The following is an 11,488-nucleotide window of genomic DNA, read 5'->3' as shown; positions in this document are numbered from 1 at the left end:
TACACTACTCGGTGAGGGGCCTGGGGGGCAGCGGCGGGGCCCCGGGGGCGGCGCCCCACTGAAACACGTCAGCTTTGGCTTGGACACGTGGCAAGCGGTCAGGGAGTAACTCCAGCTCTGGGGTCCTCCGGCACGTGGCGAGGGGGAGGGGCGCACCTCTTCCCTACCCTTTCCTCTTCCCTGCTCTTCCGCAGTGAAGTGAAGGGTGGAGGGATCTCCGAGAAGTGCCAGCCCTTTTGGGGCTTCCTGTTCCTTTCTGCCCGAAAGGGAACGTTAGACTGCAGCTGCTAGGGGTTGCGGGCCGAGGCCAGGTGTGTGCGCACCCTGCTGGGAGGGAGCGGTATAGGTGGGCGCTCTAGGTGCTCTCCCTCCCACCCCCAGGGCAGCCTGGTAGATGGACGCATCTTTGACACGTCTCTGACCAGAGACCCTCTGGTTATAGAACTTGGCCAAAAGCAGGTGATACCAGGTACGTGAGCTGCACTCCCATTCCATTTCTTCCCAACCTAAGCCCATTCTTAGTTTCTTTAACCTCTCAGCTACCTTGGAAATGCCCTCCCCACCCCACCCCAACCCAACCCCCACCCCCACCCAGGGTTCTACCACTCACCTCCGGAGGTTCAAATCCCACTCCTAGTACTCCTCTTGCCGCATACCACATTGGAAGCCAGAGATTCCAGAAGTGGGGAGCTCAACTGAGGGTCATGGGGAATATTTGATCTTCCTCTCCCAGGATTTGGGGAATGTAGATAGCTTCATATTCATTTGTGCCTTCTTCCTCAAGGTCTGGAGCAGAGCCTTCTAGACATGTGTGTGGGGTGAGTATCTGGGCAGGGGTGGGCTTGGGTGTACCCCTTCTGCATGGGTGGAGGCCGTCTCTGCTCCTAGAGGAGGCAGGAGAATGGGCTCTGGCTTCGTACTGGGTAGGCCCTGGTCTCTGGGCATGGAGGCTCTGGATGAAGCCTCAGGCTTTTTCTGGCTGGGGGTTCTGTTGGTGGAATTGAGACACCTTGGCCAGTCAACCTGTTTGGTGCTCAGGTGGGAAAGTTCTTGTTTTGAGTGTGAATATTCAGAGGGTTTTGTTGGTGGGACTTCAGATGGACTGAGGTGGTTGGCCCACCTGGTTCTACCCCTGGCTATGACTCACATTCCTTTCCTTAGAGAGAAGCGAAGGGTAATCATTCCTTCTCACTTGGCCTACGGAAAACGGGGATTTCCACCATCTATCCCAGGTAATCTGATGAGGCGGCTCTCTGGCTCTTGAGATACCCAGTCCCTGGGATTTCCCTGGCGATCCAGAGGTTAGGACTCTGTGCTTCCAACTCAGAGAGCGCGGGTGTGAGCCCTGGTCGGGGAACTAAGATCCCACATGCCAGAGAGCAAAGCCACAAACAAACAAAAAAGAAACAGTCCCTAGGAGCTACAAGGAGCTATGCACTTTGAAGCCTGAGAAGGTCGAAACCCAGTTTGCTAAATGTGTAGGACTGGCTGATGCCTCCTTCTGCAGGGCCTCCTTTTTCCTCCTCAGATCACCAGCAGGCACTAGAGACATATAACCTGTTAAAGCCACCTGGCTTGTCCTCTGGCAGCCAGCCACTTTCTAGGGAGGCAACCCTTGCTTGAGCCACACGAGTCTGCTGCCTGTGCCACCTCTCTGAGAGCTCTGGGCTGCTTTCCTGTGCTTTCCCTACAACTCCAGACTGTCATTTGTGCAGCCAGCATGGCTCCTCACCACATCTCCACAGTTCCTTTCAGCCTCCACTAGAGAAGAGCTGGTGAAAATGGTCACAGTCAAATAATTCAAAATAAAATAAAAACATTTAAAAGCCAAGCCTGGGGGCCTCCCTGGGGTTCTAGTTAACACTTCCCCTTCCAATGCTGGGGGTGTGAGTTCCATGTCTCTGGGCCAAAAAACCAAAACAAAACAGAAGCAATATTGTAACAAATTCAATAAAGACTTTAAAAATGGTCCACATTAAAAAAAAAACCCAAAACTTAAAAAAAGCCAAGCCCTCACAGGTCACTGCTAATACCTATTTTTTAAGGCCTGAGCCTAAACAGATTTTCCGAGACGCAGATCTCTTGCTTTTGGTTATAAGAAATGTTCCATTAGCTAAAATGAGTTGTACTGGGATAAAAATTCTTATCCTAAGTTCTAGCTTAGAGGTAGACCCAGACAGAGGGTCAGGGGACTAAAGAGAAATTCTTTTACCCAAAGCTCTGTTGCCTCCTCATCTCCAGCACTGCTTGTTTATATTCTCCCCCATCTCACTCCTGTTCATTTCTCCATTCCGAACGTCTTAAACCACATCCTGCCTCTCTAGCCATGTTGAAACACCTGTTTTTTTCTTTTTTTAAAGAATCACAGTGAGTGTGCTTACTGGTTGGTGACATTTTAAAAAGTCTAGTTTAAGTCCAATTAATTTCAGCCTTGCAAAGATTCTATCCATGTGGCTGTTTAGAGATACATAGTACAGAAGTTCTCTAACTTATAAATGGAGAACGGCCTGTACTTTTCACAAAGGTTCTCCTGTTGTGTCAAAGACCTGTCAGTGAAGACAAGCCACACTTGTATATTTGGGGTAAACATGACTATCACTCAATAGCCTCATAACCCTCCTCTGCCTCTTGCATTAAGAGAACTCAGCCCCACACTTAAATCTTGCCAACTTCACAGATGTTGCTGCGGTGTGGTCTGCCCTCCCTATTTGCATTCAGATTCTGAGCCCTGGATACAGTGCACAGGGATTCTAACCTTCACCTCCTCTCTGCCTCCAGCGGATGCAGAGCTGCATTTTGATGTGGAACTGATTGCACTGATCCGAGCCAACTACTGGCAGAAGCTGGTGAAGGGCATTTTGCCTCTGGTAGGCATGGCCATGGTGCCAGCCCTCCTGGGCCTCATTGGGTATCATCTATACAGAAAGGCCAGCAGTCCTAAAATCTCCAAAAAGAAGCTCAAAGAAGAGAAACGAAACAAGAGCAAAAAGAAATAATAAACAATTTTTTAAAAACTTTGCATTCTTCACCTGATACTTTCTGCGGCTGCCTATGTAAGTGGGAATGAGATAAAGGGCTGAGGAAAAAGGCATTCTTAGTTGGGTTCTGCTTGGCAGGGGGTGGTCGGAGGCTTTGGATCAGTTCTCCTGGCCTCCTCTTCCTATCCTAACTTACACCAAGGACCATAGGATCTCTGGTACTGAAAGCATGGGTTTTGGCTCCTGTGGTGTCCCGACACCGAGGAGCAATACCTTACTGAGAAGTAAGCGTTGGGGAAGTTGCCTGGCTACTCTCTCTACTCCCTGTGCTGTGTGTGTGCCGGGTCGCTTCAGTCGTGGCAGACTCTTTGTGACCCCATGGACTGTAAGCCCCTAGGCTCCTCTGTCCATGGGGATTCTCCAGGCAAGAATACTGGAGTGGGTTGCTGTACCCTCCTCCAGGTGGTCTTCCCAACCCAGGGATCGAACCCGCATCTCTTACGTCTCTTGCATTGGCAGGTGTTTTTTTTTTTTTTTTTACCACTAGTGCCACCTGGGAAGCCCTCTCTACTCCCTAGGGCTGCTGTATGCCTAATATCCTCTAAGTAGACTGTTTAATCCAACATGGAAAAGATATAGAGACCTCATAAACTCCATGGTGATTTTTAATAGCAAAGTCCTTGGGTTTCTCAAAACATTCTCTGGGAATTGAAAAGAGGTTTTCCCCTTGTATCACAGGGTGTGGGAGACCACATGAGCGGCTTCAATGATGTTGTAAGTGGCTGGAGGTTTTTTGTCACCTGGCTGGGCTGTGGGCATGGGCAGGAGCTGGGGTAAGTTGCTGCGGTGATTGACGATGAAGAGTGGGTTGAGCTGGCTCAGCACTTCATCACTCACGGAGATGCCATCCAAGTACTGCCTGAGCATCTCCCGCAGCTTCTCATTGATTTCTAACAACTGAGCACGTCTGTGCTGAAGGCTCAGTTGCTCCAGTTTCACTTTGTTGTACCTTTTCCAGAAATTCTCCATCCCTTTGTAGTCCATTATCACCTGGGAGTGAGTTACAGGGAGAAGGTGTGTGGTAGGATCTGTCAGCAAGTGTAGCCCAGTGCTCTGTCACCCCAGCCTCAGGTGGTGGCCTTGGGCCCATGGAACCTTACCTTTCCAAGCTCTTCATTAAACTCCTCTAGGTCCATTGTCTCTATCTCTTCCTGCTCCTTGGGAGTCAACACCGATGAATAAAAAGGCAGCACTTTTTCTTCTTCTGTTTCAAATTTCCTACATATTTCAGCAAGTTTAAGAATCTTTTCACCCTGTTGGAAGCAAGCAGAAACCTTCTATTAGGAAAGGGATTGGGAAGGGGAAATAGTGGAGTTGGTTACCCTGCTTCAATCCAGGGAAGCTACTTAGCCAAATGGGATACAAAAGTAATACATCCAACACAAAGGGCTTACAAGCACTATTCCAGATATTTTATATTCTTCTAAAACCCATTCACTATTAACTCATTAAATTGAAGAGGTGAGAGGTGAGGGACTTCCTGGTGGTCCAGTGGCTAAGGATCTGCCTTCCAGTGCAGGGGACATGGGTTCCACCCCTGGTTGGGGAACTAAGATCCCACATGCCGCAGAACAACTAAGCCCGAGTGCCTCAACTAGAGAGCCCGTGTCCTGCAACCACTGAGCCTGTGCGCCAGAACTAGAGAGAAACTCGCATGCCACAACTAAGACCCAATGCAGCCCAGAAATAAAAGAAATAAATATTAAATAAATGAAATAATACGTGAAAGGCAAGGGAACATGAAATAAAATAGGTATTCCAAGTGTGCACTCAGGTAGGAAGCTGGGGGAAGCCCTCTGTTTTGCCAGCCCCTTTCACTCTGCAGGGAGCCAGGTTCCCTGGTTCTGTTCTGGCTACCCTCTCCCTTTGTTACCTTGTCAACAATCTCCCTCAGGGCCTTGAGGGTAGCACTGCTTTCCAGGGTGAGTTTGACTAAGTTCTCCTGTGCTATTCCCCGGGCCTGAGTCCTCTGGGCCTTAAGTTTTCGCAGTTGTACCAGGACCAACTCCTTGTCTTCACGAATGTCCTGATTCTGTTCTTCACTCTCGCGGCTGTGCACCAGGATCTTGCCTTTAAAAATAATGATGGAATCCTAGAGGAACAGGGTAGATTAGAGGAAACACTTGACTACGTGAGGGTCTTCAGTAGAACAGATAGAAGGACTCTCTGGGGACTGAAATCAGAGCATACCATCTCTCCCCAAACAGTGATGAAGCCCAGGGGAAACGGAAAGAAGAACAGGGGATAATGGAGCAGTTAAAGCAGTGAGTCGCCCAGGTGAGCTGCACTAACCTGTAATTTCTGTATTTTTTTCATCTGTGCTTCAATCTCTCTGGAGCTTTTCTCGTCCTTCACCTTGAGAGTCTCGAAGGCAATCTTTCGATCCTCTGTAGCATCAGTGTAATTCTTGAGTGCATCCTGGAACCTTCTCCACAGATCTTCTACTATGTTCTCCAGTTGCAGTCTTAGAAAGTGCTTCTCTTCTAAATTCTGGGAAGTGATCCCCAAATAGCCAGTGTTTGGACTTAACCTATTAGCGCCCTTTCTCTGGCACCAACACCTCCCCCTCTTGAACTGTTTGTAGCACAGCATGGTGCAGAGGTTGCCAGTGAAAATGCCTACAAAGACCAGGCAGATGATATAAATAAGTGCTATGGGCTATGTGGGGCCGGTGGTGAATCCCGAAGGAAATGCCCCATTGGGGGGGGGGGCGGTGAGGGCACAGCTGCTCAGCCCCATGGGAACGTCCCCATTTGAAAATGTGGCCCACTGTTACCAGATCTTTAAATTGTTTAGGGGAAGTTGCAGTTTTGGATTTTCTTGTGAAATCTCCCAATTTTTAAATGTAGAAAGCTTATAAAAGTTTGTATGAAACATTATAGGCCAAAATGAAAACAAAGCACTCTACCCTCCAAACCCAGGTCTGCAGGCTGGCTAAGTTGGCAGCCTCCAAGGTGGTAGAAGCTCTTGAGGCCAAGTGGCAGGAGAACTGGACTTCCCCCCTGGCTTGATCACAGATCAGCAGCCTGACTTTGGCAGGTCATTAAAGTCCACTTTGGACCTTAATTTCTTCTTCTACAGATCACAGGGCTGAAGTGAGAGGATCTCCTTGGTGTGTGTTAGCTCTAAAATGCATTTTCTTGGTATTTCAGATGGTCTTTCGTCCTCACCAATTTTCACAAGATTACAAAAAGCCGCAGGGGTCTACCTACAGTGGCAACAGGCATTTTATTGACTGTATTGGTTAAAGGGATCTCTTCTAGCTCTACTACCTTCAGAACTTTTTTCTCCCTTTTTCCCACCTCCTGCCCATCTGCTCTCCCTCGGTACCTTGTTTTTCAGATCGTCCCACATGCTCTGGAACTCCAGCTTGCTTTCATATTCAGAATCTATGTAGTTCTGCTCCATGGCCATGAAGACATCTTGTAGGTAGTGAATCTCTTTTTCATGTTGGTCAATAATTGTTTTTCTGTAGGAGATAAGATACTGTTCCTGCTCTGAGGCATAAAGCATAAGGACCAGTAATGACAATGCAAAGCAGAATGTAATAAAACTATACGAATGGTACAAACTCGTAGGTACTGAAGAAGGATAGAAGGAGCGCAGGTTCTGTCCTTTGCCGGGCCAGAAAAAATGAATAATATTAGTTTGATTTTTGAATAGGAAATATACTCATATGATAAAAAAATAAAAAAGTACAAAATGTTGCAGTGAAAAGTCTCTTTCCCATCTGTATTGCTGATCCTGTTCCGGATGCCAATTTTCTTGCTGTTCACACTGTCCACACTGTTCGCTGAACCCAGGATAGGTAAGCCCAGAGCTAAGAGGTTGGAAGAAGACGCAGACACTATAGGAACTGTAGCCAGGTTTATTCTCTCCTGGCTGGCATGGCAGCCATAACACAGCCTCTCTTCTGGCTGACGCTGCACCCATAGACATAACATAACACAACATAACTGCACACAACCCTTCTGGGCTTTTCCAGGTGATGCTCATATAGGCACACCGCACAAAGGAGTCCGGAACCAACCGAGTACCTCCTGATGCGCATGCGCAGTGCTACAAGTGACCTCAGCAATCACATAATCATTGTTTACAGAACATGGGGCAGAGGGCATGAGACGGTAGGGCGAGAGGGCCTGAATGGTGCCATCTTGTTAATTTCCCCATACTATCGCTATCCTCCAGGTAGGTAGATGGGTAGGATTTTGATTGCTAAAAGTGGGTGGCTGCTTACAGGTAGCATCTTGACATAGGCTCTGGATACGGCCCTGGGCTCAACACCCTCCCCCACCCTCATAGCTCCTCTTAGGCCCCCACACCTTTCAGTCTCAAACTCCTTGGTTAGGGCCTCTAGCTCCATGTTGTAATTTTCCTCTAGGAGTTTGAGCCGGCATCTCTGCAGGGCCAAGAGCTGGTCGATGCTGTGCAGGTGGCTGCGCAGGGCGTGGGCGTGCTGCTCCTCGGCTTCCGACAGGTCCTTTGCTAAAGACTGGGTAGGAAACAGAGTTACCACTTTGGCTGAATGGCAGCTGGGTGAGAAAAAAATGTATTCAGCTAGCTAGTTCCTATTTTCCCTAGTACCTAAATGCCAATTCTTTGGCTCTGGGATCTCGGGTTGTCCCGCTTTGGAATGTAAGAAGCTAGTGCCGGTGGAGGGGCCCTGTGAAAGCATTCATTCCAGTCAACAGCCCCGCTGAGATCCCAGTGGACAGTCAGAATCAATGCCAGTCACCTTACACATGCAGCTCAGTCAAGCCCCCAAGTGTCATCTCACTGAAAACCGTGTGAGAGGTGCCAGGCGAGAACCTCCCTGCTAAGCTAAGTCAACCTATAGAACCCGGAGAGAGAGTGAAATAAATTGTTGTTGTAAGTCGCTAATTTAAGGTGATTTGTGATGTAGCTATAATAGATAATGAGAAGACATCCACTGGCAAAAAAAAAAAAAGCAACAGTGTGAACATCAATAAGGATAAGAATGGCAATGGGTTAAAAAATATCAAATGTGTTTAATTATGAGTTTATCAGGATACTTAAAAAAAAAATCAATTCCCATTAGAGGATGCCAATTTTTTAAAAAAAAACTGGTTTATAAAAGGGAAGAGAAAGAGTCAGGCATTTTTTATATAAATTATACCTCTGGGTAACTGAATGGTAAATGATAGTAAGTATCTCTTTATAGAAGTATTTGAACTAATAAATGAAAAAAGAATGATACTATTAGAAAATCAGCATTAAAAAAAAGAAAATCAGCATTTTGCAATCCACAATGAATTAATCAATAGCTTCTATGAAAGAACACAGCACCTGCAAGCTTCTAGTTGGAATTACCAAAACACAGGAAATACTGAGGACAAAGTAACATGTTAAACCACAATACAGAATACTATGCAGTTGTAAAACACAATGAGAAGCATGGGCTAATGTGGAATAGTCCCCAGGATATATTATTAAATGAAAAAGGCAAGAGGCAGAACACTATGTAATACTACCATCTGTGTAAAAAAAAGCTTTATTCATGCAACAAAAATTACCAGGAGGGGCACTGGGTGGTTGAAAGGCACCAGTGGGAGGGAACTTTTCTGTACATAACTTTTTTATCTTTTGAATTTTGAATAATGTGGGTGAACTACTTATTCAAAAAAGCAAAACAAATTAAAATGAATAAAGCAAAAAAGCCTTTACGAAATGTCCAGATGATCCACTCACTGTAAACTACCACATTGCTAGCTTTTACTTATATGTTTAGTATGGGGCTTCCCTGGTAGCTCAGACAATAAAGAATCTGCCTCTGATGCAGGAGACCCAGGTTCAATCCCTGGGTTGGGAAGATCCCCTGGAGTAGAGAATGGCAACCCATTCCACTATTCTTGCCTAGAGAATACCATGGACAGCGGGGCCTGGCGGGCTACAGCCCCGTCAGGGAGTTGCAAAGAATTGCGTGGGGTCGCAAAGAGTCAGACATGACTGAGCGACTTTAGTATGGATAAGATCTTATGAAATAGGTGCTGATAATCGGAGACTATTCACTCACTCAGCTAAGGTGTACTAAATCTGCTCTGTACCAGCACTGTGCTGGATACTGAGGATTCAGAGATGAAAAGACTTTCACTGTCTCCAAAGGAGTCTGAAGTCTTGCAGTAGAAAAGGTTATATAAACAGAAAATTACAAATAAATTCTGAGAAAACAAAAAAACAGGTGCAGATTAAATTCCCATTTTATAAAATTTGAAAAAATGTTACAGCACAACATGGAAAATGCTATGAGGTTGATGATTCCCCAGTGATAAGGGGATAGAAAAGACAGAGTGCACTGGGGAAGGCTTCATAGTAGAGATGTCATTTGTGTCACTCTTGGAGGAGGAGTAAGAATTTGCCAGGAACAATGAGGAGATAAGGAAAAGAGAATTCCAGACAGAGGGAACAGCATGTGCAAAGCCACAGGAAAGAAGGCTGGCTCTATGAAAGGTACAGGTAGAGGCCAGGTCATGAAAGGCTTTGCTGTTCCTGCTGTGGAGGAAGGGAGCCATTATTTATGGAGCCACTACGGAGATTTACACAGTGGAGTAACAGGAACAGATTTTTGTTTCAGAAAGATAATCCTGGTCATTGTGTAGACAATCAAACACTGGAAGATAAGAAGTTATTGCAATAGAGATAATACCCAGGTCTCAACTACTGCAGGATAGTGGGAAAGAGCAGGGTGTGACTTATTCAAGCAGAAGACTTACATAAGACTTAGTACCAGAAGTCAGGGATGGAGGCCAAAGCTAGAATGATTCCCAGATTCCCGGGTTGGGTGATGGTGAATGGCACCAGCCACCCAAACAGAGAGTATGAGGAAGACCAGATTGTGGAGTATGGGAAAGGGGACTGGAGAGAGGAGGAACTCATGAGTTCAGTTGTAAGAACAGTGCAACAAACAGGAACAGATATTGAGGGATCCTAAATATAGGGACTTGAAATTCAAGAGAAAAAAATCCCTTGCAGAAAAAGATGGTATGTACTCAACTCAAGAACCTCCCAAGGGCATAAAGTTAGCTGATTGAATTGGTTAGAGATCCAGAACCGCTCTTACCGATGGAGATCTTCACAACCTCATCCAGGGCCACTGAAGTTGAATCCAAGAGGCCACATGGAATTGGTTGCATAAAGCACTGGAGTGGGAATCAAGAAATCCGTGCTATAGTCACAGCTCTCTCACTGACTAGCTGTGTGACCTTGGGCAAACTGCTTCTCTCTGGAACTAAGCCTTCTCACATTGAAATGAAAGTTTAGGACTAAGTTCAAGTCATTGGGTGATGTCTACTCTGCCTTTCAACTCTAATACTGTATAGTACTGGTTTGAGGCAGTAGATGATCAAGGAGAATGGCTCCTCTAACAGAAGGGGAGGGATGACAGCTCAGTATTCTATTTTTCACTTCACTGAAATGAACGATAGCCTAGCAGCATCACAGCATGTGTCTTGGGAGCGCTTTAACATGAATTAATTCACTAGGCCCATTCTATTAAGAGATCAAAGGCAGTCATAATCAAGGGTTTCTTTGGGAAGAGAGCTTGCCTTGATGACACTGTCCTTGCAGTCCACCACTCGTTCAAATGTTTGGCTGAGGATCTCAATGTCCTTATGAAGCTCTCTTGTCTTGACTTCCCGAAGGACCGTTCTCCACTGTGTGTTAATCTTATTAAGGTTCAGAGCACTGTTGTGCTCCTCCTTGGCCAGCTTGTCCTGTGGGAAGGAATAAATATATCCCGCCCCACATACACACCAGAGGTCAAACGGTGAGATGGTTAGATAGCATCACTGATTCAATGGACAAATGAATTTGAGCAAACTCTGGGAGATAATAGAGGACACAGGAGCCTGGAGTGCTACAGTCCATGGGGTTGCAAAGAATCAGATATGACTTAGCCACTGAACAACAACAACAACTCCAGAGGTCAGGGCTAAAAGCCCTGATACAGTACAACAAACAAGATCAAACTTAGTTTGTCAACTAACATCTTACCCTTTGTCTTTTCTGAGGGACCCGATGGCTAACCTTCAGGAGTTTTTACTCTTGTTTTGGGAGGGTCTTAAGTAAGACAGGATCTGCCCAGTGGCATTTTAGGGAGGGCTATGGTGAGTTTCCTTCTGGATGGAGGCATCAGAGCAGGACATTGTTTGTAATGGCTCATCTCGAGGGAGAATATCAGACTTTCAGATAGCTCAGACAGATGATAGCACCTACTATCCCAGTTCTGGGGCTCAGTAGTGATTGTCCAGCTCTATGCCATCTCCCTACCTCCATGCTTCACAGAGAACTGCTCCTTCCCCCATACAATATTGCTGAAATCTAAGTCTATCTGGGTCTTAAGATTTCCAGGGGGAGGGGAGGCTACCATGAAAATGAGGCTGCCACAAAGACAGGGTCAAGGCGACAGGACCAGGGCAGGGGGTGGGTGGGGT

General features: G+C 46.4%; 2 protein-coding genes across 3 annotated transcripts in view; one reads left to right on the top strand and one right to left on the bottom strand.

Moving 5' to 3' along the window:
* The window catches only part of FKBP11 (FK506 binding protein 11, 19 kDa), a 3,602-nt gene extending 584 nt beyond the window's left edge, over positions 1-3,018 (top strand). The window contains exons 3-7 of one of the 2 annotated variants that reach the window (XM_010857743.1): positions 1-11; positions 382-469; positions 785-818; positions 1,162-1,232; positions 2,779-3,018. In XM_010857743.1, coding sequence (XP_010856045.1) covers positions 1-11; positions 382-469; positions 785-818; positions 1,162-1,232; positions 2,779-2,996 — 422 coding nt within the window. In that variant the 3' untranslated portion in view covers positions 2,997-3,018. The remainder of the gene's footprint in view (positions 12-381; positions 470-784; positions 819-1,161; positions 1,233-2,778) is intronic. The other variant, XM_010857744.1, reaches the window with a different exon arrangement.
* A 607-nt stretch (positions 3,019-3,625) lies between these two features.
* CCDC65 (coiled-coil domain containing 65) overlaps positions 3,626-11,488 on the bottom strand; it is an 8,343-nt gene continuing 480 nt past the window's right edge. The window contains exons 2-8 of the mRNA XM_010857742.1: positions 10,601-10,768; positions 7,361-7,530; positions 6,369-6,507; positions 5,331-5,528; positions 4,912-5,130; positions 4,139-4,291; positions 3,626-4,028 (exon numbers count right to left, since the gene is read on the bottom strand). Coding sequence (XP_010856044.1) covers positions 3,711-4,028; positions 4,139-4,291; positions 4,912-5,130; positions 5,331-5,528; positions 6,369-6,507; positions 7,361-7,530; positions 10,601-10,768 — 1,365 coding nt within the window. The 3' untranslated portion in view covers positions 3,626-3,710. The remainder of the gene's footprint in view (positions 4,029-4,138; positions 4,292-4,911; positions 5,131-5,330; positions 5,529-6,368; positions 6,508-7,360; positions 7,531-10,600; positions 10,769-11,488) is intronic.

The sequence above is a fragment of the Bison bison genome, unplaced genomic scaffold (genome assembly GCF_000754665.1).
Source record: "Bison bison bison isolate TAMUID 2011002044 unplaced genomic scaffold, Bison_UMD1.0 scf7180017864383, whole genome shotgun sequence".
Classification (NCBI taxonomy): domain Eukaryota; kingdom Metazoa; phylum Chordata; class Mammalia; order Artiodactyla; family Bovidae; genus Bison; species Bison bison.
This window is presented reverse-complemented; position numbering and strand designations above follow the sequence as displayed.